This window comes from Leuresthes tenuis, unplaced genomic scaffold (assembly GCF_036924035.1).
Source record: "Leuresthes tenuis unplaced genomic scaffold, fLeuTen1.0.hap1 SCAF_7, whole genome shotgun sequence".
Lineage (NCBI taxonomy): Eukaryota > Metazoa > Chordata > Actinopteri > Atheriniformes > Atherinopsidae > Leuresthes > Leuresthes tenuis.
The window spans coordinates 10127387-10154493 of NW_027325361.1; the positions used below are offsets into that span (position 1 = coordinate 10127387).

Consider the following 27107-nt stretch of genomic DNA (forward strand, 5'->3'; position numbering starts at 1 on the left):
TACTGTGTAGATGATCTGATATGGGATCAACGCTTTAAGAGTACCGCGCATGCGTTACACATAACTAACGTTTCATACCGGAAGTCGTCCAGCTAAAATCCCGAGTGATTCATCGCTTTGAACACACACGATCTTCGTTGCAACTCTTTTGACATACATCAAGCAACTCTATAACGCTCCAAACAAGTAAGTTGACAGCTCTGTTACCAACACGTATGTTTCATTCAGAGTCACGTCCTGTATGCAGTGAGAGATAAATGTTCATTTCCTTCTTCGTTCTCGGGATTTTCCCCCAGGAGCCGGGCGGGGTATTGCTGAGATAGCTCGCTCCACTAAATAGTGGTCCAACTGTTTTGGACTTCGAGCTGGTTAGCATTAGCCAAACTTAGCTTTGGCTTGCAGGTCTACCCTTTCAGACACACAGGTACTTCCTGTTCACTCCGCATTCACCTGTTCTGACAGATTACCTCTTGTCTACAGGTCTGCTTGTGACGAATCAATGCTGTTATGTCCGCGGCGAGGAAATAACTACACTGTCTGCTGGGAATAAGTTAGCTTGCTGTTAGCTTAATCTTTGCCTGTCGGTCTGTTTGTTTGTGACGTTTGCCTAAAGTTAGCTGCTGTGAGATGATTTTGACCGCTTTTCAGATGTTCTTCCCATATGTGCTTGACAACCACGAAGACGTTATTGTACTGCCAAAGTCATTTAATCATCTAAATATTCGTAAAACCAGAGTGAAAATGGCAAGCTGACATGAAACGCTAGGGTGTTGTTGATGCTGTGAGACTAATGTGTTCTATCCAAAGCTGTAGACAATGGGAGCAGCAACCAGTTTTACTGCAGTAATTTACGTGGAATAAGACGATTATCAATACCTAAATAGACAAAAAGATGCTTTCAGATAACACTTTTTAGGGTCGGAGTGAGCTACCATGTTGTGGCATTTCATTGAGAAGGGACTCATTAAGTTTTTGGTTGACTCACTCCACGCAGTTGGGTGATTTGATTTAAGGGTTTACAGATGTGTAATAGACATTATGCCCCAGCTTCATCCAACTGTTGTTACGATTTGTTTTACTGTGGATGAGCTCCAGGATTATAGGTCTGAATGACCTCATCACTACAGGCTGTATCTTGCTGTTCAGCTGAAGGTGGGACTGAGGGGGACTATTCAATCCACAAGCTATAAATAAATGTGTAAAATAACTTTGGTTATGCTTTTTTTTTTTCTTTTGTAAAGCCTTATTTTGCTATACTTCATGATAACATTAAAGCTAGTGGTAGAGGTGCCACTGCCTTTTTTTTTTGTTTATAAAAAAAAATGAGACATGAGTGTGAAAAAATAGGTTGTGCCTTATTAAATGATTATTTTGAAGGTAGATTAACTCCAGACAGAAAGGGCAGAGTCACTGCACTCCAGAGAGAGGCTGTTGCAGTGCAATGTTGATTTAACCTGTGGTTTGGTGAGTTGCATCAGTGAAGCTGTAAAAACTGATGGGTATCGTTGTGCTTTTAGAAGCTTACATCGGCTAACCACTGATGTAGAATACGGTTCTTGACATGCTTACATGCAGTTTCAAGGGCATCGATAGATCCTTGACAGGCTAATGACGTTCTGATCTGTGGTTATGCGAACATGTATTTCCTAGTGTTGTACCGGTCTCCTCGTTATTTTGTCATTGTGGTTTGAATTTCCACATCCTGAACAAGTTTAATTGTTTCTTTTTTTGGGCTTGGTCGGTTGACTTGCTTTGAAGCTCTTTTAAATGCATCTGCGTGTAAGTTAGGGTTTGACTTGGCAAAAAGATTAGTTTTAACTAAAGTTGATGTCTAAATTAAAAACCTATTTTCCTAATATTAAGTCATTCCTTAGGCAAATCAAGCAGAGCATGTTTTCAGCTCTAGCAATAATCAGCTTTTCTGCTTCTATCATTATTGTAACTATAACATTTTGGGGATTTCAGGATGTTGATTGAAAAATAATTGAAATTTTTTTTAAGTTAAGATCTTGTAATCTAAACCATTTCTAACTTTAAATACCCTAATTGACTTTTTGGAAGTAATCAGGTACATGTTTAGCAGTACAAGCTCACAAGGATTAATATTGGTAACACTTTTAAAGTCACAAAGCTTCTGTATACAAAAAGCAGTCGACTGATAGTATCAACAAATGATATTACAGTAAGCAGGGACACCAGCCTGATATAGGCCAGTCCTTGGTTTACTAACGTCAGGGTACTAAAAGAATGTCTGTTTCAAAGCCAGCCAGAGTAAGAACTAATCTATCTGGAATTATTAACCTTAATTTTGCAATAATTCCTCAGTTTTTTTATTCTGTATCATGTTGCTGATGCACTTCAGGTGAAAACTTTGCACCCAGTAGTGAGTGTAAGTGTAAGAATGTACCGTAAACCCACAAGTGGACGGTAAGTTATATTTGATGATGGTGAGTATTGTATGGTTGTGGCTGTAGACCTAACAGGAAGTGCTTCAGTGTAAGGTGTGAAGTCAAGGGACTGTTTTGTTCAAGAAGAAGCTTCATGGCTGTTTTAGTTCCCAAAGAGTTGCAGGAAGCGGAACATTTTTTTCTGTTTGGCTGCATGAAGTCGTTTATCTTCATCGTCTTCAGGTGTTAGGACTAGTTGTGGGTGCTCGTGTTTGCTGGAGGACTTCGCATGAAGGACTTTCTGCCGGCAGAACAGGGAAATGTATTCCCAGTCCTGTCAATGCTAGTGTCACACCCTAGTCTTTGAAAGTAGTCACACATTCAGACTCCTAATACAGCGGTGTCTCAAACTGCCGACACATAGCCTGTGAAATACACTTTGAATGGATTGTCTTGTCAAAGATGACGTACAGTTGGTGAGCAGGGACAGAAATCTGAAAATGGACAAGACAAAAGGCTACACACATGATTGATACTGTCGTTAAGCTGGTGAACTCAAACCCTGTTTAACCTAATCTGCGTTGCTATGTTTATACAGATTAAACTGGTTTTATGGGTCGCTTTGAAAGATCTGTTTAGTGTGGCCTGTAAACTTTCAGGAGAAATGCAGTCAGCAAGTCGGGCTGCATTAGCATTTTTATTTTCCTCTTTCTGAGGTCAGCAGAGTCATAAAACAGAAGAAGTTAGTTTTAGCCACACGTATTAGTCGGGCTGCCAGTATTATGTACAACTAGAACAGATATCATACCGCATGCTTATTCTTTCACTAGAAGAACAAAAGATAATCAGAAGGAAAGGTTCGCTCACCCTCCCCTTCCTCTCATGAAATGTCAGAACTACCTTCTTGTGCATCTTACGGGTTCTTGTGCAATTACTCGGGTCGTGGCTTAGCAGACCGGCTTGTAGAAACACAGGCATCCCTGCAGATGTAATGGAGCTTCTTAGCCTGGCTGTAGTAGTGGGTGTTGTACATCTGTCTGTCACAACAGCCGCTCACTCTTTCCATACAGCTGGTTGGCAGCAAGGCTGCCAATGGGTCCTGTGCTAGAGGGACAAGCTGGTAATAACTGGGTGCAAATTTGCTGCTGTGTTTTGTAGTTGGAGTTCAGTCCAAAGAGGAAGAGACTGCCTGGACACGTAAGAGCATCAACAGTTAGAGGAAATAGTATAATGAGAATAAAATGTTTTATATGTACTGATAATCATGTTGAAATGACATTTCAAAAGCCCCTTTTCTCCTTTTTCTTGTAAAAGGGATTTCATCACATGTAAATGTCGTTGCATTGCCTTTGTGTGTGTGTGTGTGTGTGTGTGTGTGTGTGTGTGTGTGTGTGTGTGTGTGTGTGTGTGTGTGTGTGTGTGTGTGTGTGTGTGTGTGTGTGTGTGTGTGTGTGTGTGTGTGTGTGTGTGTGTGTGTGTGTGTGTGTGTGTGTGTGTGTGTGTGTGTGTGTGTGTGTGTGTGTGTGTGTGTGTGTGTGTGTGTGTGTGTGTGTGTGTGTGTGTGTGTGTGTGTGTGTGTGTGTGTGTGTGTGTGTGTGTGTGTGTGTGTGTGTGTGTGTGTGTGTGTGTGAGAGAGACCTCCCTTATATCTCTGGGATCTGGCAAACTAGAATTAACACCTATTTCAGCTTAGGTGATATATCTTGCTTTTGTCTTTAGTGTTGAAGAGATGAGCTGCTGGAACCAAAGTAGACAGTCGCTCCACATGACACACTTTTCCAGCATGCTCTCCTGCTTTATGGATTTGTTATTTGTCTCATTGTGGCTACTTCTATGAGCTAACCGGTGGGAAAGTTAGCTTCCTTTGTCATGCTGTGGTTTGCATAATTTAATCGGAGTGAATGAAGCACATGACCCTGTCGGTTTCCGCGTGTGTTAATGTGCCGAAGATAAGTGTATGAATATAATTTGCCTGGTTAAAGTGTGAATGAATGCCTCCTGTGTGCATGTAGTCATGTCACTGTGTGTGAATGAATGGCCTCTTCATGCATTTAGTCTGTATGATGTGTATTTGCTTGTGTGCGTGCGCCCCTCCTCTTAAACACTGCAAACCTAAACTGTTGTGTAGCTGGCAAAAATATTCATTCAAAACGAAAGTATGATCATTTCCAGTGCTGGTATGACCTACGGATACATAAAAAAAGCCATCGTGTGACAGATTTATTGATGATTGAACTGCCTTTTTATATTTCTGTTGCTCAGCCACTAGTTTATAGTATATTTAGTTTTTTTTTTAGTCAAGAAAATGTCATTTGTGAAAGCTGAAAGTGATCCATCTTGCCAACTTTCTTGGATATTTAGCCTTTGCTTGCTACAGACATGTATTTGTGCATGAAGAGGTCTTTTTTGTGGTTTGACCAACTCCCAGCGAACTTACCGATTCAGCAGGATGTAACGCGTTCAGTTGGGGGGCGAGATGTTAGACTTTGTCAGTTGATTTTTCTAAAAGGGAAGCATTAAAATGCATATTCAGAAGGGAAGTAAAAGAGACTGTTACAAGTCACAGAGCAGCGGTATAAATAGGTGAATAAGAAGTAATCTATTAATAGTTTGTTCGTTGGTTTGTTCTAAAGCACAAATTAACACTTTGCATATCTCTACCTGACCCTGAAGTAAAAGGTAAAATGGCATTTTAAAATGTAAAACTTTGTTATTTTAGTCATTTTTTAGGCTCACAGTATAATCTCTTTCACAGTTAAACATAAACTGTTTTGTCACTGACCTGACTGAATAGAAATGTGGCAGCAGGGTTACTACGATGAGTGATAACAGTGTTCAGCTTAACAGAAAACTATTCGTTGTACCCTGCAACTTCATCTCGAGGTTAGATTTCACAGGTGATCCTTACCTTTGGCTTGGTGTCATTTACGCAGAGATAAATCTAGTAAACCTGTGGGTCAGAAAAGCTGGTAAAAGTCGTATGGCCAGTTTAATTGTGGCTTGATTTCCTCTTGTACATTACTGTGACAACACTGCACACAATAACTCCCTAAAACTTTGATTAGTGTGTTTGTATAATTGCACAAAAATCAAAAATAGCACTCATGCAAATCCTGTAACTATATTAACGAAAGTCATTTTCCCAAAGAAGGGTTTCTGCAGACTTAATTTTCCGTACATATTTACCAACGCTGTTCACAAGCACAACAGAAAAATGCCTGGATGACCTAATGCTGGTGTTTGTTGTGCACGCAGGCTGCCTTCCTACGGTGCTGGGCAGACAGGAGGGAAGGGGAGAGCTTTGACCTGGTCCCCCTGGCCAACCCTGAGTAAACCTGCGAGCCATGGATGAAAGCTCCTCACTGGGAAAAGTGAGCAGCTCTACAGAGTCCGTGGCCACCGTCACCAGTGAGGAGTTTGTTCTGGTACAGTCCAGCTCTGCTGGGTCACCACAGGGCTCTGAGGGTAAACCAAGACTCAAGGTCAGCACCATTTGGATAAATCCGTTTCTAACAGTCATGCCAATAATGCACAGAATTCTAAAGTAATCTATTTTTAGCTGAAATATTGTGCTTCTGGGATTTTATGATGGACTGAGAAAATCACATTATTCTTTATCCGTCCTTTTTCTCATTCCAGTCTTTGTTGTTCTTTGTCTTCTCTTCCTCAGATGTCTTGGGATGGTAGCGACCAGCTGGAAAAAGCTATGGAGGAGGTCCTAAATGATGATGATGATGAGGTGAAGGTAGAGAAGAGCTGCGTGGAAAAGATGGAGAAGCACAAGGAGCCAGAGAGCAAAATCGTGAAGACCCAGTCTGCAGGTATGGGCTCCGTTTGTCAATAGTTTTTTGATTCATCACACTCAGAAAATGAACTGCAATGTAACACACTTTCTTCCTTCTAGTAACATTTTATTCCGACAAGATGGATCACATTGAAATGTCAGTTTATGTTTTAGCTGTATACATTGCAGCTGAAATTTAATTAGGTAAATCAGAACAGACCAGAATCATAGCAACAGTACAGAAGCATTATGTCAGTTGTTCTTTCTCCTCCCAACTATTCACACTTCATGCTGTTGTTCGATATGTGTTTCAGGGAAATTGGAAGGAGAAGTGCATATGTACTACTGGGGTGTTAATCATGTGTAGGCATTCTTTGAAGAGAAACCTGTGAGACCAGTCTTTAGTGCCTTGACAAAAATCTAGTCGAGTACATTCCTTTGACTTACCAAAATCCAGTTTTGCCATATTAGATGAGCAAAGCTGGTGTTTGGCCTCTCTGACATGGCCTCAACTGTTTTGTATGATAGCATGAACAGGTTTGCTCAGATGGTTCAACAAACAACTTTTTAATATGGGCCCAAGTGCAGCTTTTCAGTCACAGCGAGAAGCATTAGCGCGGCATTGCTGCAGGATCCAGATGCACTCATTATTACATTCATATATTTCAATTAAGCAGTTATCTGATCAACCAAATCTGATCGTGTTTTCAGATTTGTCCTCCTTTGATTTTGTTCCATTTTTAGTTTCTTCAGATTGTTTTTCTTAATCATCAGTGTCAAAAATCAAAGTGTGAATTTAAACCCACTTTTTAAAGACTGGGGAGCCTGTTCAGCAGAGCAAGCTTTCCAAATAATTCATTCTTATGTCCACCATTCTGACTCATTTCCAGTTTATTAATTCTATAAAGCGAGTTCAACATAGTTGAAGCACAGTTACTGCGGCAGCATATCCTGGTAAATTAATTGTGAGGCTAAGTTTTTGCAAAAAATACCAAAGTTGACACTGACCCAACAGGAAACTTATAATTTTATCATCGATTCTCTGCTATGCTACTCAGTTATTTGACTTTTTAAACCTGTCTGTCCAAAACTCAGAGGTTATATAAAATCAATGGCTGCTTGGATGGATGGATGTGATGTACAACCTGAATCCAAGAAATTTGGGATTCTGTGTAGAATTTAAATAAAATTAGAATGCAAGGATTTGCATATCTCCTAAACCAACATTTAATTCATAATAGAACATAGGAAACATGTAAAATGTTGAGATTGAAACGTTTTCTTGTTTCACTTACACGCAGCAGCAAAGGTTTCTAAGGTCTCTAAAAGGTTTGGGTGGAAGTAACAAAAAGCTCGATAAGTGAGTGGTAATCACCAAAAATGCAAACGAACAAAAACAGCTGAAGGAACCGACTGCAGTTAATTATGTTAAACAGATACAATTCATCTGTTTCCAGCAGCGTCATCAGAGCCAGGGACTCAGAGAAACTCAACAAACTGATAAGAGTTTATGCGCTGAAGAATGCTGCAAAATCTGCTCCACATAATGGACAAGACTGCTCATCCTCCTGTGTTCAGGCAGAGGCTTCTTCAGCTCTGCTGTAACAAAGAATGTTACAGAAGGACATTCATGTTTTCATAATATTTACACATGAATGACTCTTTTACATTGACTTATGACTGTTTGAATTCCCACTTTGTGATTTCAATTCAATGTTATATCTCTGAATGATGTGTAATGCCAGGTGCTGCATCACCAAAAGGAAAGGAAACTGCTATATGATGTATTGTAATAGTCAGGATCCACATCGACCATCTTATATTGGGGTCTGGTGCCGACTCTTTAGCCACAGGCTGGCATTCTCTCCTTACCACGGGTGTTTGCCACAATGGATCCATCAGATCAGTTTTAACCACACAAACTGCTAAGCAAGAACACGCTGATGCAGCAATTTCGACTACTTGAGCTTGTTTTCTTCTTCTTCTTTGCTTCTTCATATAAATAATTGATTTGTAAGGCTCATTCAAGCAGGATGTAGAACATTAATTGTTTCTTTTCTGAGCATCTTTTTGTCAAACAGTGTCCAGAAAGTTGTAACACTACAGAAAAATGAATGTGAGGCTCTGAATGAGAGGAGAGGAAGTGTGTGTTGTTCCTCTTTGTGTATTTTTGGATGATTTCAGGTAAAATGAAACGACTGGTTATACTGTGTGCCATATGAGACGGAAGGACATGCCTTTGTCTCTTTAGATGATTAGTTGAGTTGGCAGCGTTATCCAGAATGAAAGGTATTGCTTTACAAACTGAAATAGGTGAAGGTATGTACTGAATATAAGCAAAGAAACAAAGATAATTATTTGAACTTTCCCTGCCATAGATGCCATATGTTAGGTAGAGCGAGATGTTACAGTTATGCCTCACCAGTTAATTTTTTCGTTACTTTTCCACATTTGTTTATTGATCTTAAAGTTACATTCTACTCTTGCTATTCTTTTCACATTTTCCATGCTACCTTTAGTTGACGTGCTGCTGTGCTGCACAGCTGCAGAGGGAACTAAGAGGAAATGGTTAGCATGGTAAAAAATAAGAGTCAACCAGCAGTGGAAGTCCAGCTGCTTCTTTCTTTGTTCTGCTTCCTGTTTGTCAGTGTGAAAGTTTCAGGTCAAAGATCATTTCAGAGAGAGGACCCACTAACTTCCTGTGTCACTATATCTTACCGTCTCTTTATCTTTACAACTTTTCAGTCTCTTTTTTTTGCTGATCTGCTTACATATACTGTGGTTTCCCATTGACATTCCTATTGTTTTTGTTATTGAATTCAAGTAAAATAAATCTTATTTTACTAAATTTCTCCTCTCTGTCTGTTTGCAGAGGCATGCCCCGGACCATGCAGTCCCACTGTCCTGGAGGAAGACAGTGTCCAATTTAATAAGCTATCATACCTGGGTTGTACCTGGGTCAAAGCCCCTCGCAATGAGGCAGAGGCACAGAGCGCTATGGAGACCTTGCGAGCCGAGAGTGCCATCCCCATTCCCATCACCCTGCATGTCCCCTGTGGTCCAGATGGCTCCGTCAGGTCAGACAAAAAACCCTGTGTGAAGGAGCGAGACAGGCTGTAACGCGAACCGGATGAAATACAATAGTCGATACACAAAAAGAGGATTTGTTTCGTATCCTTAATTAGACTGCAGGTTGGGAGGACAGAAGACCACACCTGAGAACTGACACACATTTTCAAAAGGACTGATGCGCAGGAGTGTGGTTTTATCTAAAAAAAAAAAAGGATTAACACATAATGCCCGTTTACCATCAGATGAAAAGCAGTTACTGATGAAGTGAAAATAACTTTAATGAAAGTAGAACATGAAACGTTTCGATGCATCATAGAGGAAATGAGACGTATGACTAAGCAGTAAAAGTTTCTGTTTCTGAAATTTCTGCTCTGATGCAACATGAGTAGATGCTTTACTGCTTAGTTTGACGGATAACTGGTTGAATAATAAGTTAATGCCATGTATTTAGGGTTACATTTTCTGCATTAAGCTTATGATGCAGTGAGAGGAAAAACACTAACTCAAAGTCTCCCTCCCCTTTAGAATTGTGGACCAGGCTACAGGCACTGAGATCGCCTCCTTTCCCATCTACAAGGTGTTGTTCTGTGCTCGTGGTCGAGAGGGCTCGGTGGAAAGTGACTGTTTCTCCTTCACGGAGAGTTACAGAAGTTCAGAGGACTTCCAGATTCATGTTTTCTCCTGCCACATCAAAGAAGCTGTGAGTTGCATTCATTTAATCCATATTACTGGCTGAAGCGCAGCATGGCTCCCGTTTCACTGGGGTGAGCTTCAGCCAGTGACATCTAGGTTTGAGTTGGCTTCAAAGTCCAGCTGCAATTAGGTTGGGAATTTTTTTTTAATCCTTTAGATTGTTTTTTATCTAATCCTTCAGAGCCTTTATTATTCAGTATTTATTTATTAAACTATTCCTGTTTCATTACAACAAATGAAATCTGCACCAAGCAGCTTCTGAACAGCAACCCACAGAAGTTTTCTGTTATCTAACCCATAAACATAAAAACATCTTGTCCTGCTGATTCATGTGCAGACACTGACGGGCCCCTATGGTCACCTGAGTCCAAAGGCAGCATTCCTGCTATTTCCCAGACTTTTCTTTATCCTTTTTATGAAATGTCAACGTTGCATTTAAAAGCGTCTTTTATTTGATGTGAGTGAAAGCGGGATAAAAGAACACATTTCAGAAGTTTTACATCTGAAATGTGTGTGAAAAATCACTTGATGAAGGTGAAGTTTCCCTATTTGATGAACTTTTTTGATGACCATTCCCAACGCTCCAGTCAAAGATAAGCTGTAACAAGAAAGAATAAATGAAATGCTGCAGGCAAAGTGTCTGGGTTCCTTTTTAACAAATTGAACTTTCTGCAGATAGCAGTTGAAGTTGTCATGAGACCACCGGGCCACAACCTCTGCATTTTCTCACAGTGTATTCAGATCAGAGATATTTATACTCTAATAAACACATGCACTTTGAGACATTTCTTTTTTGTATGTGACCTGTAGAATGACGTAAACATGATGGGATACAAGCTTATTTAGTTGAACTGACAATAATGAGCCACCTGAGGGTGCTATTGTCTTCTGATGAATATTTTCTTCTCTGTATTTCCCAAACTCTATTTTCTCTTCCTGTTAATAACCTTTTCATCATTTGTCTTCCCTCTTTCTTTGCCTTTCAGGTGAGTCGTATCCTGTACAGTTTCTCCACAGCCTTTCGGCGTTCCTCACGGCCAGCAGACACCAGAGACACCACGCTGTCCAGTCCATCTGACAGTGATCTCTACACGTTCACTGTCTCACTGGAGATCAGAGAAGATGATGGTAAAGGCAACTACAGGTACTTGGTCCAGAGATGCATTCAAATGATACGCACACATTTCCTCTGTCAGCAGAGGACTGTCAGTGTGACAGATCTATTGGTAGCCGTAAAAGGTTTAATGTGCTGCTGTAATATTATCTTAACACTTTTAAAATCAGAGAATCTAAGAGTCACAAGTCCCACGAATGACTTTTATCAACTTATAACTCTTCCTAACTACAGCTCGGTGCCTAAGGACAGAGATAAGTTCTACTTCAAGCTGCGGCAGGGTGTCCAGAAGAAGGTGGTGGTGTCGGTTCAACAAATGTGCAACAAGGAGCTGGGTATAGAGAGGTGAGCAATTTGTATATCACCTAGTTCAATGTCGGATTCAAAACTTACCAGGTGCTCAAAATCCAACGTAAATGTCTCATAAAACAAGTGAGAGGTACCAAAAATCGCCAATGCTTAGATTTATATTGTCCAGATCTAAATCCTTTGTTTGATAGCTCTAAGATCATTTCATTGACCTTTTATGAGCCAACAAATAAATATGTACTGAAGATTTATTCATTTTTTTTGTTCTGTATCCTACAGACATGAACATTTAACTTGTTCTATACAATCATGTCATCATTTTAGCAACTTGGCGTCTGTATACTGTCTTTTCTTTAGTATAATATCAATTATGCAGTATAGAGTTTATACATTATGCAGCATTGCTCATAAATATCTTAATCTGTCTATTCTTCTTTTTTTTAATAAAATCTTTAGCGTTTTATATTTAATCACAAAACAAGGTGGTGCTTATCAAAGTCATGGAAATATTGTGTTGGGTGTCTTTGCTGCAGTGATCGATTGAAGGTTTCGTACTGTGTTTATTTCTCACCCCGTTTGTTCTGGAAGAAAATTCAAATTCTCAAATGTGTAACTCTCGGTTGGCCCAGTTAATGCTGCGTTTCAAGTCTGCGTTCCTCTTCTTGTCCTCATTCTTCCTCTTGTATGAACAGGTCTGTTTGTACAAGAGGAAACGATTGTAAACAAAAGCAGTGTGGTGTTGGTTTCCTTCAGACTTGAACTAAAAGAATGACTGTTTGGGCCTCAAAAGAAGCTCTAAACTTTATTGATATGAAGGCACCGTGCAATAATTGGTAGTTTTGCCTTTTCTTATGAAAGCACATGCCTTTCTGAAACAATGTAAATGTTGGTAAAACAGCGAATCATAAGAAGCGTGGCGCCAAAGAATCTTAACAAAGTAATATCGATGTCTTTTTATTATGGTTTTTTTCCTTACTTTATGCTGCCCACCTTCACATGTTTATGTGCTTGAGCTGCACTGAAAAACTAGGTCATTTCCCCCTTTTCATCCCACACCTCTGTTGCTATCAGAGGAAGACAGACACCTGCCGTTCCTCTTCACAATGCATCTTTTTGATGTGCTGAGCCCATGTTTGACAACACTTAATTGATATTCATTTTTTAATGGCCTTAGCCTTCATGTTCTGTCCCTTTGAAATCCTGTTTGGTTTTTGCATCGTGAGTGGATGCGGCACATTTTCTGTTTATTTCTGAGCAGATGAAAGGCCCCTTAGTCGTAAACTCTGTCTTTTATCAGGAAGTCGTAACATTGCTCGTTTACAATGCTGCGCCCATGTAGTCAAATCTCACTTAGCAAGACAAAGCAAAGTAAAAGACACTGAGGAGACCCGCTGTAAATACTTTCTGATGTGGGGCAAATCTGAAACTGGAAAGGCACATCACATGAGTAGCTGAGGAGACTTTATCACAATAACTGATGATGCTGGACCATTTCTGGACAAAATGAACTGCCACTTTACCATAAATAACTGTGATAAAGACCTAATTGAGTTATTGTTGTGTGAGCTTTTGGGTCAGGGTGATGATTTACTGTCAGCTGTAGTAGGACCAGCTGGGTTTTTGATTTTTTTTGGTTTTAAGTTGAATGTGTTATCAAGATTAAGTCAAACTTATTTAAAATCTTTTCAATTTTGGACACTTTTTATGTAAGTCTTTACATACTTTATGCTGGTCTTCATTCTTAAAGCTCTTTTTTTATGATTGTTGATCACTTTTTTCCCCGACTTCTCTAAAAGTTTAAACGCATAAACATAACGTGCGTTGATTGCTTCTTTCGTTGTTTCCACGCTCTACTTCCTTTCCTCTCCCAGCAAACTTGACTGATGAATGTAGGCTGTGGCTCCGCAGTGGAATCAGTGGTTAATGATTTGTGGATTTTACCTCATGTGTCTTCCTTCAAGGTGTTTTGGGATGCTGCTGAGTCCTGGACAGAAAGTCTGCAATAGCAACATGCATCTGCTAGACATGGTGAGCAAGACTCAATTTAACTGATTTTGTTCATTGATATTGATATGGATCAATGGGTACACCACTTAAAACGTATCCTTTATATACTTTTAAGTTATAAAACCTTAGTTCTAACCGTTGGTTATTTTCTTTACTATATTGATGTCATTCGGTTATGTTGTATTTCAATCAATCAATCAGACTTTATTTATGTAGCACTTTTCATACAAGAAAAGTGCTTTACAAGATAAAAGCAAATAAAACAAAGCAATGAAACCCAAGGCCATATTATACACCAACATACGTATGTACAAGTATATACATGCATACACATACACACATATATGCATATATATATATATATATATATATATATATATATATATATATATATATATATACACACGCCACACATACTGGAACGAAGGTAACTGAAGCGCCATCGTACTGTCAGCGAGTTGCAGTGAGGAAACACCAGAGACTGGGTAAAACCAGATAAAGGAATGGAGCTAAAAATAAGTAACACAAATAAATACATATAAGACTAAAAAATAAATACATAAATATAAAAACTAAAAGATGTTAAGATTAAAAGATTTCACCATGTGTTACTACATGTAAAAGTTTCTGCAAGAAAATAAGCCATCGGTGAACTCATTCACAGGAATCAATGGGCAAAAGCTCTGATGGGAAGGCCTACGTCATCACAGGAACATGGAACCCCAACATGGCAGTCTTCCAGCCACTGAATGAAGACACTCCAAAAGGTTGGGACAGTTTGTTTTCCCGTCAAATCAGTTTGATAAGTTTCAGTAATGCAAGTTCCAACAAACTAAGTAAACAGTAAACAGTAAACTTTTAGTCATTTAAAGGTTACATTTTGTTTTAAGTTAGAAAGTCGGTAAACTGTTGACTTTTTGCTGTCTCTGCTTCATCCCACTTTTGACTTGTGTATTTCTGAATGCATCACAGCGTGTGCATTTTAAAGGCTCTACATTTTACTGGCAGTGTTAAAGATGTTGTTAGACATCATGTACGTTAGCTGAGAAGACACTGATTTCTTTTTTTATTTGTTTTTCAAAGGGAGGTATCTGCATATGCTCAAACAGGTTGCAACAGAGCAGTTCGTGGAGCACTCGCATTCAAACTTTTTACCTCTCCAGATGCACTGCGGATAACAAATTAGAGGACTTGACACTGGCAGGCGCTTGAGTTTCAGAGATGCTTGGCTTGATAGTGGATGGTCTGTCAAACAGTCTACATCGTGGACGTCAGGCAGCGTAACGCCTGGCTAACTTCAACAAACACGTAACATTATGTAAATCTATTGATTCTTACTGGCAGGGAGAAGTCGTATATGATTAAATTTGTTGATAGTACACACAAATAGCTCAGAATGAAAAACATTTAAACTTAATTGCTTCATATGTCGTGGGAATGGCAGCACAGATGGTTTTCTAAAATACTTGTGCAGCCTGTACTAAAGTATGCATACTCTGGGTGCAGTTTCTGAATTTTTAATCTACTTTAGCTAAAATTGTCTTTGTTTTTCAGTGCCTCCGTGAGCTTATTTGGATAAATAAACCCTCCTGAAGTGAAATACCCCACACAGCTCTGCTTTCCTTCATGTTTTGCTTTCCTTACAGCAATACCATTGGTGACTGGTTAACATGTCTTTGTTTCAGAAGATTTTGTTCTATAAATGAAAAGTATCTGCTTTGCTGATACACAATGCTGGTTAAGGCTCTCCGGATCCACTAGGGGGTGTGGCATCCACATTGGATAAAGCATGTGGCGCATATAATCTGCTTCTTAGTAGAAACCTAAAACAGATGAATGGGAAAAAATCTGTTAAACTTGGGTTTCTAAATCAGTTGAATTGAATTCTACTCATTCCTAGTACTTCTTTTGAATAAAATGTTGTGATCGTTAAGTAAATAAATGGATTTTAACAACTGAAAATGGATATTATTTTTCAAAAGACGGATTCATATTAAGTATCAAGAAAGAAACAGTCTTTACATAATAGCCCAACCATAACTTTCCTCTCTGTCTTGTTTTGTATTTACTTCTCGGTTCCCTTCAGATAAGCAGGTCTACATGACGGTGGCAGTGGATCTTGTAGTGACTGAAGTGTTGGAGCCAGTTCGCTTCCTGTTGGAAACTCTCGTCAGGGTCTATCCATCAAACGAACGTTTCTGGTACTTCAGCCGCAAGACTTTCAGTGAGACTTTCTATCTTAAACTCAGACAGGTATCTGTGCCAGAACTATTAAAACCTCTCACAATCTGCACACACATTCACGCTTTCCATGTCCTTGCATTTTTGTTCAAATGTCTTGTTTGATTATGTGACGTTGAAGCATACATGATACACCGACTATAAAATGCTTGGCTAATAGAATAAAGTAGCTACTTTTACTATACTGTGGCAGCCATCTCAATTACTATCTTTCATTGACATCTTTAAAAAAAAAAAAATACAAAGTTTTTTTGTTTCTTACATGTGAGAAGTCGCTGCAGCAGCCCCAAACACTCATTCCTTAGCACGTATTTATGCAGCAAAGGATCCCGAACTAATCAATCGTTCAACATTTCCAGAAAATATCATTGTATGCATCAATTGCCAAACAAAAAAATATAAGCCGAGTATATATTTGATATGAATTTTGTCAGTTTGTGATTAATCTATTCGCTCGCAGTAGTTCGATGTCTTAACACAAGAGTTGGGAATGATTAATTGATATTCAAAGGAAGAGCATTGACCATCTTTAATGAAGAAATTATTTTTTTAATATAATGATATAGAGCCAGTACATTCAAACAATATTTTCTCCAAAGCTGCCCTCATACTGTCTGCTGGACTTAAACATTTAAAGAGATAACCTTGGCAGGTCGATGCAGCACATGGAGTCTAAGTGAAGCCCTCAGGCTATGAAAATGGCCTGCGGCTATGAAAGTGCCAGCCATATTGCTCAGTTATTTGATTTGATTTAACCTTAACCCTACGCAGTTATTCAAGTTCAATTTGATATAACTTAAGATCAGTGTCAAAGGACTTTACAACCCCAGCAACATCCATTCCAAACCCTTTCCAGGCCCTCGTTAACAGGAAAGAGTGGTTTGAGTGTTTGGGCAGCTTGGAGCACGGGCGGTGTGATGGAGGGTGGGTCACAGGGCAGCTTGGATCAATGCTGTCAAATGCTCTACCAAAGAGAACCGAAGTACTGGAGTGTGATGGGAGATACACATGTCTCATCCGTTGACTTCCATTTCTCTCTATCCATCTGTGCATATCCTTTGGTCTTCATGTTTTAGTATTCCTGCAGCCCGCTGCGTAGCAGCATTGATGTTCTGCTCTCTCGTCCCTTTCTCCTTAATGTCACAACACTTAGCAGACTTAGTAAACCACATAATGTAAAGAGGTTTTCATCCACGTAAATCCTTACTTTTACATTGCTGCGTATGTAAGTTGTCTCTGAAAATTAAAAGCACTTCTGTTTATTTATTTTGTGCCCAGTTGCAAAATGATAGTTACCACATTTAACTTTTTTTATTTTATAAAACCTTTTGTTCCACTTTAAATGTGTACCGTACCCCTGCCAAGTTTGCATTTTGGATTTAGCTCACAAATTGTTTGATTAACAAGTGCATACAGAGTGCATATTCACTCAGCTCCCACCAACACAAGCACACCAAGCCCAGGCTTTTGCTGCAGGTGCTTGAAAATACTGTTAAGCCATAAGCTTCCTTTCCCCTGTTAAAAAGCACATCTTTCATTAGGCCAAGGGGACCCAGCGAAGCAGTGGAGTGTGGGGAAGCTTTGAATTGTGGAAGCTAATAAGAGGCTCTGTCTCATTATTTGCGTGTGGGTAATTAACAGCAGAGCTTTGACTCGTCTGCCTGATTGCCTCTCTAGTTATCTCCTCAGTAAATGGAATTGTTGGACTGGTGCTGTGGTTCTGAGTTAATTAAAAGATAATATTGTGTGGAGGTTTCTGCAGAAGATGGCAATCAGAGGTGATGCACACATACACAAAATATGCAGTCTTCTTATTTAGCTAAAAACAGTCATTAGTCATCTAAAGCACCAAGGACTTATTATCTGAGTTACCTTAGTGGGTTCTTTTTTCCCTCTACCTTTACCTAAAAAATGTATTCAGTGGCTGCCGTACTTTCAGACAGACCTGTCAGTGCTGTAGACTGAATTATTAGTGTCAAGACCAAGTTTATTTCAAGTGATTTCTGTTAAATGTGCATTATTGCACATTAAAGTCTCAAGCCACCCTTGATGAATATTTTTGAATGAATGAATATTCTTCAACACAGCCTGAACCCTCTTTCTTGTAATTACCTTAAGTAGTCTTCAGGAACAGTTCTCCAGGCTTCTTGAAGGACATCCCGGAGCTCTTCTTTGGATGTTGGCTGCCTTTTGTTCTGTTTGCTGTCAAGATGATCCCACACTGCCTCAGTAATGTTGAGCTCTGTTCTCTGGGGAGGATTCATCCCTCCATAAGACTTGTTGTCACTGATTTTTCAGTCCAGTTGGTGCGCAGTTTGGCATAGCTCAGCCTTTTTTCCCTGTTTCCCTTCCTTAAGCGTGGCTTTTTGACAGCCACCCTTCCATGGAGACCGTTTATGTTGAAGCTTTGGTGAACTGTAGATGGATCACCTAAAGAGCCAGATGTCTCTCAGGTCCTGTGTCAGGTCTTTGCTGGATTTTTATATCCTACTTCTCAAGGACATCATTGGCAGATACTCTCAGATTGGCTGTATATAGTGTTTTACACCTGCCACTTGTCCAGATTCCTCAATTTTCTTTTTTAATGACGCACTGCACACAGATAGCTTTACGTTTTCAGCTAATGGCTTTATGGAAATCACCTTTTTTGTACAAAAATACAATTTTATGTCTGTCAGACTGTGTTATCTTTTGCATTTTTCATGAATGCAACTAAAGAAATCGAACAAATTGTGTCTTTGCGACAGATTGCAATTAATAAAGTGTCTAAGGATACAGATATGACTCATCGCTAAGTTGTCTGTTATGTGTAGATGCAACACTGTTTCATCTCTTGAATTAGGTGCCTTTTTTATGTTTGAATGATTCATAGGTAAGTGTTTAGTGGCTCTACAGACAAATACAAGGCATTCCTCTGCAAATGATCAGAAACAAAGGACCGGAAATGAATAAGAAATGTTGAAAGGAAAAAATTTGAAAGACCTTCAGAAAGTCTGGATAAAAGTTGCTGAAGACCACAATAAATGATTACAAGAAAGTGTGGCTCCTGATAAGAAAAACTCGAAAGAAATGAGAGGTGGCTCAGGACTTGAAAGTTAAATAAACAGAATCATAAAGTTATGATTTCCTATAAGGTTTTATTCAAGATGAATTAACATAAAGTACTCAGCTTAGCTTTGCATTAAGATTTAGGAGGTGATCTTTTTTTTTTTTTTTTTTTTTTTAAATGCTGGAAGTTTACAGAAATAAAAACTCAGCAACTGTTTGGTTTGTATTTTAAGATGAGGAAACCGAGGCCCGCAGGATCACCTGCAAATGTGTGTGAGGGTCCGGTTACAGCGAGATCACCAAAGCTGAAAATTAGAGAGAGGAAAAAAAACATTGATAATTAGGCCTGTCATGACATGACCTTATCATACGATAAGTCAGTAACATATTTACTGTGTACATCTACCTAATGAATCATAAACTATGAGAAGTTCTGTTGATGTCGCTAATATTTTAACCAACCTAATCCTACAGTTGGGCTTCGAGTTTTATTCTTATAATTTCAAATTTTCTTTTGTTTTTATCACAATTACTAATGTCCAAAACAGAGACGCCATTGTGACTTTCTCCTATATAACATTTAAAAAAACTCCATGAAATTTTAATTCAGTCCTTTACAGATTCTCAGCATAATGTATACTGTGTGAGATGAGTAACATTTTGCTTAGAGCTATTCCTTCTTTATATATTGATGGTAATCCTATTTCTTTTCCCCCTCCTCTGTCTTTTATGTTAAATCCACAGCTGATGATGCCGTGTTTTTTATGGTGCGCGCAAATTTTCTGTCACTCTTTTGTTAATAATTCATCATGTAGGTTAACTATTCACTGGCAGAAGCCATGGCAAAAACAAATTATGTTACCTAAGCCTAAGCTCTGAAAATAGGCCAGGCTTGATATCTCTGCCAATTTGAGTTCTCTGCCCTGACTTTAGTTAGTCATTAGATGCCATGCGAGTGGGCAGATCAATACAGCTCATTGATCCATTCTTCCAGGTGGAGGAGAGGGGCAACGGCACTAAAGTAATTGAATAGACCAGAAATAAACATCAGTTGCCTATGACACAGAAGGTCAAGTCTGATGGTATCTTTCTTCTCTTGTGTGCTACTTCTTTACCCTCTTAAGATGCATTTTAGATCCAGTTAAATATATGTTAATTTGTCATCTTCTGAGGGAAATATCTCGATTTTTGCTTTCTGAATGTTTGACTGTAAAAATGTTTTTTTTTTAGCTCATTAAGAAGTTATTTTAGTCATTTCAGAGTATTGTTTCAACACAAGAAATGTACAATTCAGATGACCGAAAAGGAACTCGAATAATGAAAATGTTTCAAACAAGGAGCATACTTGGTTTATTCAGTTTTAAAAAAAAAAAAAAAAAAAAAAAAAAAAATATTCTCCATCATTTCTTACTCTTACCTTAATGTTTATCCCTACAGATTGTTGGTGCCAGTGTCATTATGACACCATGAGCTTGAGCCTAATGTCGCTCATACCGAATACCCTCTTGAGATTAACCACCAGCTGCCATCTCATACTGACACACGTACATATTCTCTCTAAAGGCTGCGTTTTGTCCTGGGAGGGAAAGCTCTGCTGGTTGGAAGAAGTCAGTTCTGGGCCATAACTCTTTAAGGCTGCAGAGGAGCACTCTCACTCTTCTCTGGTTGTCTTGTGATGATAGAAACAATCGGTTGCTGTTGACCCCCCCCCCCCCCCCCCCCCCCCCCCCCCCCCCCCCCGTTGGCACCAGGAATGTTGATTTTCGCTGATAGGCAGTTTGCTGTTGCCAATTATGTGATTGTTAATTAAGCCCGTGTTGCAGCCAGCTGTCTCCTACCTCACTGGGCCTCCTAGTCAGATTTTCTTTTTTTTTTTCCCCGTTCACAATTGTAAGTATGTAGTGAATACTGAGTTTATAGGGAGGTAAAACGTGTGCTTTTAAAGACAGACGCAACAAACAGTGTTGCTCGTTAGAGCTACTGATCACTTTGTAAGTCATTCTATATTTTTTTTAGATTATTTGGCAGGTTCACGCTGTGGTACAGCATAAAACGTTTGGGGCTGTTTTCCATCTGCTGACTAAAGTAGCTCCTGATACAAATGTTTATGAAGAGACAATGGTTTCCATTCTCATGCTGCACTTAAATTTGGATTTGAAATTGAAAATGAGGGCAGGCGTCGGTCATTGTGACATTATTAAGTTGACTTTTTCTTCAGTATTCTGATCATTCTTATCTGTGTGTATACAGCAGGCACCAGACAGAGTTGGTCAGAGCGATGCTGTGTATGAGGTCGTGAGTCTTCAGAGGGAGGCAGAAAGAAAGGATGAAGAAAGAGGACGGCTCATGTCACCCAATGAGGAGGAGGAGGCCGAGGAAGGTATGGCTGTCTTGCTCTTTTTCTCCTTCTTCTTTCCTAGGGATGCTTGTTTTCTACTGGGCTTAACAATACTTATTATGTCCTACATAGTAATGCAGAAAAGGCAAGTCCTCAATATCTGTGTGCATCAGTCGTAATAAGAATTTGTTCTTAATCAAAGAGACATCACCCCCAAATATACACGAGATGTTTTACAATAGTTTGGCCTGCAAAGCTAGATTAACAAATGCGACTCAGATGATTTAGTCCTGAACAAATCTTTTGTTTCCTTCAATAATTGAAGAGCTGATTCACCATTCAGGTGGGGCGACATTTATTCAACAGCTGTTTTTTTCTCCCGTGTGGCACGAACCTCGTCATTTAAATTAGATGAAATCTGCAGGTTTAAAGGCTGAACTGGAGGTTTAACATCACACAAACTCAGTGTATTCTGCCGCAAGACTTTGTCACAAACACGTTATATTGTCTTTATTGGCAGACGTTATTCAACAGTGAATCTTATTTCTCTCAGGCATGTAAACACTGGCAAATATGTGTACATGTGATCTAAATTGTTAACGACAGTTGTGTGTGTATGTTACACTGTGCACAGCAGTGAGCTGCAGGCATAGTGTCAGGGGTTTCGGGCAGTCTTTTGTGTGATTATGTGTGATTGTGCATGTTTATGGTTGTGCTTGTGTGTCAAGCTGAGCACAGCCCCATCATGCAAAGTCCTGTTGGCTTATAGCACTGCAGCGTCAAACGCCATCAAACAGTCTCCACATGCCCGTATTTGGATGAAGTAAACGGCTTTCTTCACTCACTGACACCTGACCATGAAGGATTGTTTGCTTGTGCCAAATTTGTTTTGTTTGATTAATGATGAAGAAGTTGAAACCTCTTGCTGTTGAAATGAAAATGAAAAATACAAGGCAACAGTGCACTGAAAACTACATAAACGGTTGTTGTGCTTTTGTCCAGTGACGCAATCTGGCACGAACGTCCCTCAGTCTGAACGCAGTGCTTTATGAGCTTTGTGTCTTTATCAAGATCGCAAATCTATGAATTTAACCCATTTACAAGACAAGCCAGAGCAGAGTGGATATTTTACCTACAGTAACAGAAGCATGGCCAAAGGGATGTGGGCAAAACAGCAGTGATATTAAGAGCCCCTGCTAGACTCTAGTGGTTCCCAAACATGACCCAGTTTCAGCCCACTAATATAAACAGGGCTGGCATTTCCACCTCACCACTGGCTACGTACTGCAGGTGTCTCCTGGCTACATTTCAGACTGCATGTTTCGTGATAATACTGGTTTGGATAAAGGTGTTTGTTAAGCTGCTGTGTGTGTATATTGCTTGTGTACAGATGCATGCAGGCATTTCTGTACCTCTTCTTCTACTCCCAGCCCAGGTTTCACAGTTTGTAAATCATTACTTTGCTGCAGCCAAACTGATTAAAATAAAGACCTTCTAAATGGTCTCAATAGGCCATTCGCTGTATTATTTGATCTTTTTATGCAGCTCTCAAGAATATTGCTTCATGGACATTGTACAGCTCGATCAGTACTGCCACTGGTGTCTGCAATTCTTTTGAGGAATCTTGGACCTTTTCCCTTGAAAGTGAAATAGAAATCTTGCGAAAACTTCTTCCATCTTCATCCCATTCTGTTGCATTTCTCTCCTATTTGCTGCTGTTAACAGTTTTCTGATTGTTCACCTTGAAGTTCTGAAATATATTAACAGAATAGGAGACACATTTTTTATTTGTTTATTTTTTTAACCTGTATGTAATAGCAACAAATATCTCACCATGATTGGCTCTGGTGATGTTCAGCTGGCACTGTGGGAGCTATCTCAAGGACTTTTTCTGCAACATCCCTTGCCTCCCCAGAGCTGAAAATTGGACGCATTTAGGGCTGCGGAGCTGGAGGTCACTCTCATTGTGTACAGAAATGAATACACTCCCAGAGTAGATACCACCGCTGTGTACACTCATTCAATGCATGTGTATATTTATTTCTAGCTGAAGCTGCAGTGTGGAAAATAAGCCTGAAGCTAGCAATCTCCTTTTTCTTGACACTTCCTTTCATAGTATGCTTTGTTTTTTCTCCTTTGTTAGAGGTTCACGCACACACTGTGGATAAATACTTTATATTCACAAATCATGTACAGTGCATTCAAACAAATCGTGATCATGCTTATATGTAGAATTACCTTCTCCTTTACTGCATCAGTTTTAAGTGGAACAATCATATATCCACATAACTCGGTAAGGTGATGAGGAAGGCTTGTTTCAGTCACTGCACTATTGTGAAATAAGAGCCGTGAATTAAAAACAGAGTAAAGAATACAAGAGGGAGCATCGTCATGATACCAAGAGGAAATTGATACTCTCTTTAAGAGAACAAATCCACTAGTGGCTTCAACATCAGAGGGATCCATTTTGAAAGTAATCCTACAGCGAATGTGCAGTCCCTTTACAGATTAAAAGGTAATGGCCCTCATCTTCCCGGGTTCTTTCATCACCTGGTAAGTTGGCAGTTGGTTTGGACTCGCGTATCCTTGCCACGTGGTCTTAACAAATCTGAGGACAGAGGCTGCAGCCTTATGCTGGATCTGAAACATTTGAAAGGCCTCATCAAGCATTTATAAAGACCTGAAAAGCTCCTGCTGAGGCTGTGAGGTTGTGTAGGAGCCACAGTGCATTGAGCATAGCTGCATGTCTTAACTCATTCTGAAATGTCAAGGCCTTAGTAAAGTCTTCAGTGGGAGTGAATTATGCCTTTAAACTCTTAGAAAGGCTGCAGCTGTCGGGTTTTGCTGTTGAGATATCAGTGCAGCCCTCTGCTCTGAGAAGTTTTTAACCTCCACTACATTCCTGTCATTTATTTCTCTTCTGAATGATCAGATTCAGTGTCACAGGAATCAATAAAAGCTTTGAAAATGTACAATTTGACTTCATGTAAACAACTAAAGTCCCCCCCCCCTCTCGAAATAAAGATTCTTGCTCATCTGTGTGGTATAAATGAGTAAACATCACAGACAAAGAGGTGTTTATCTAAAAGGATTTATGAAATGGTTGTGTTGGTTCCATCTTAAACGTTACCATCAGAGTTTTTATGCCAACACCTTTTCCAGTGTAGGACACAGAAGCATGTAGCAGTATTACAGTTAATCCTCCTGCAGTCGAGCCGACCAGACAGTCGGTGCCTCTGCTTCTGAACACAAGTGGATGCTGTGCTGATTGCCTCTTGTCTGCCTCACGGACCGGGAGACAGAAGAGCAGTAATAATGGAAGGTGTAGGCACTGCACAGGCACTCCTGCCTCCATTAACCGTGTGGGTTCAGTATAAAACAGGTTTTTAAATGTTCGGTATGTTAGTCAGTATGTTATTTATTATCTGACAAATATTGTGTTTTATGAAAATGATTATCATTCCAGTTGACTGATGGCTCTAAACATAGGTGCCACTATGAGCTTAAAATTTGTCTGACATTCATAAGATTATGTTTTGAACCTCTCACTAATCAGCAGAATTAGTCATACCACTTGAGAGAAGTGTTGAAATGCCAACAAGCCAAAACAAGCACACCCTGTTGGCTTTGACTGTAAACTAGTGATAAATGAACTCACAAAGTATAGCATGTGCAGTTTTACATGCTTTTGAAGTGTTTGTCTGCATGCTCATGTGGACAGCTGTTAAAAATACAGAGACTTATCCTATCTCATCCAGCAGTTTTTAATGTCGACTTGTGTCTTGTTTCCTGCAGACAGTGACAGTGAAATCTCCAGTGGAACAGGAGATGTTTCCAAAGAGTGTCCTGAGAAAATACTGGAGTCCTGGGGAGGAATCCTGACCAGATGGTACGGCATGAAACGTGACAAATTCTGGACGCTGAGAATGTCAGAAAAATTAATTGTTTGTATGACATGAGGAAAAGCCCTGTGAAATCTGGACAGGGTGGGAGGATAATACAAGCTGCAGAAAAATGTACCACTGTTGAATGACTGAGAATGTGTCACAAACATGGAGATTGTGCATATGTTATTGAAGAAGGTTTGAATTGCTGAAGCCGCCATTACAATCCTGAACAGTTTTTTTTTTTTCTTTATGTTGCTGTTCTTTATGGTCCAGCATACCTGAGACAGAGCGTGATTTAAAGCATAGGACAACGATCGTCTCCATTATAGCAATTTAACTGTTTTATCTTCCCCCGTTTGCATGGATTACTTACTAAAATTAAAGCTGATGTTTTGAAAATTGAATGAATGAAATATTATTTGGAAATGCTGCAACACAGAGCCTGAGGAGCAGCAGTTAGTTGAGGTGTTAAGATTCTTCATTTGAAATAAAAGATATTTCGGGCGTCTCATTTGAAATCACATCATTTTCTTGATATTGCATCAGCACAATGAAGTGAAGTTTATTGGGAAATTGCTTTCATATGGCCTCCATAACCGCGTCATGATGAGATTTCAAGCATCATTAAATAGAGCTGACTTTGTGCTTTCAAAAAGAGTTTTTTTTTTTCCTCATGTGGGAGCACAGCGCAGCCATTAATATTCCAGACTACAATATGGGACCAGCGCTGTTGTTAAGGTAACTGCCTAAGATTGAGGAACAACAACAGCTGCATCATGTTGGTGTACTGGGAAGCTCCCAGTAGTGCGTTTGCAGTAGTTTGAACTGGCATGTTCAGTCCTCCCTACCTTGTACGAAAAATGTAACAAATTCATCATGGTCACACCTTACTTCATTGTTGAATCTGACCAGCTGTATTTCCGATTGATGAAGTATCTTTTGTTGTCTGTTTGCGATGTGTGCGCGTGTATTAGGCACGGGAACCTGTCCACTCGTCCGAAGGGTTTGCCCTCATTGGTTCGCAGTGGCATTCCTGAGCCACTCAGAGCTGAAGTCTGGCAGCTGCTGGCTGGTTGCCACGACAACCATGACCTGCTTGAGCACTATCGCATCCTCATCACTAAGGTAAAAGCACACACACACAGAACAGGAGGGACAGCTGCTTAGAAGAAGTTGAATTTGTGATTAAAATATCATACAAAGCTTGATGCTGTGATGTTTAGCATCTGCTCATCACATGTATACGTTTACTTAACACAAAAAGATTTGTTCATCATGTCGTAACCTGAGGGCTGGCATGGCAACAAGCTGTTTCTGAGTTCTCGACATGAGCTTTTTAGTTGTGATTCGTGTACTGATTTGTATAGTCCATAACCAAATAAATCTTATCTCGGATTATTACGATAACACGTGTTTAGTTTCACGTTTTTACTTATGAAAATATTCTTCTTCAGCATGCAGATGTTCTGTTGGATCCTTCTGCTGTATGTCTATAAGAAACGGTGGGTTCGAGGCACTGTTGCACGCTTTTGTTCAGTTTCGGTGGAAACCAGTTTAGTGGTGTAAAGGATTGTGTTGCTGTCATGAATGAAAGTAGAAAGTGTTTTCCTTTGTGTGTACACTCGTATTTCTAACTAACGTCTCTCTACAAGGCATCAAGTCAGAGATCTCTGTAATTTAGCCGTGACATTTAAGTGCGTGCATTACTCTCTCTGGACTGTCACAACTCGTGCTGGCCCTCTGAAAGCTTGGAAGGTTTCAGAGTGAATTTTTTAACCTTTCGTATTCACCAGTTTATTTAAGTGCTGCACTTATTTTTAGGTATTTTTGTTGCTAAATTTTGAGCAATGTCTCATCTTTTTGAGCCGACATATCAGTCTTGAGGTGCTCTCCATAAACAAACAAAGGGCAGCTATTAAAAACTAGGTTAGGAATGTTTGGTTAACAAAAGTCAGGCCTGAAAATGGGTCCAAATGCCATAAAAGGAGTAATTTTCCAGAAAACTGCGTTAACCGTTACGCTCAGAACAAACTCGTATTTAGCATGCAGCTCCAGATGTTTTCTGAATTACCCTGGATCTCATTACTAATTAAATGGAAAAACAAATCTATTTTAATCATGCACTAAACCCTCAGAAATAATGTGTTTGCTCGAAAACTGAAGCAGGCTTCGTTTTTCTGTGTTTCATGCGAGCAAACCTGCTTCACGCTACCTGCACCACTCTGTC

The 27107-nt window shown here is 39.5% G+C and overlaps 1 protein-coding gene across 1 annotated transcript in view; it reads left to right on the top strand.

Moving 5' to 3' along the window:
* The first annotated feature begins 85 nt into the window (after nt 1-85).
* Nucleotides 86-27107, top strand: part of rabgap1l (RAB GTPase activating protein 1-like) — a 103695-nt gene continuing 76673 nt past the window's right edge. Inside the window, exons 1-13 of the mRNA XM_072389210.1 lie at nt 86-186; nt 5643-5869; nt 6058-6208; nt 9044-9248; nt 9769-9943; nt 10923-11080; nt 11285-11395; nt 13321-13387; nt 14031-14133; nt 15453-15619; nt 20906-21035; nt 24789-24882; nt 25855-26005. Of these exons, the coding sequence (XP_072245311.1) occupies nt 5732-5869; nt 6058-6208; nt 9044-9248; nt 9769-9943; nt 10923-11080; nt 11285-11395; nt 13321-13387; nt 14031-14133; nt 15453-15619; nt 20906-21035; nt 24789-24882; nt 25855-26005 (1650 nt within the window). The 5' untranslated portion in view covers nt 86-186; nt 5643-5731. The remainder of the gene's footprint in view (nt 187-5642; nt 5870-6057; nt 6209-9043; nt 9249-9768; nt 9944-10922; nt 11081-11284; nt 11396-13320; nt 13388-14030; nt 14134-15452; nt 15620-20905; nt 21036-24788; nt 24883-25854; nt 26006-27107) is intronic.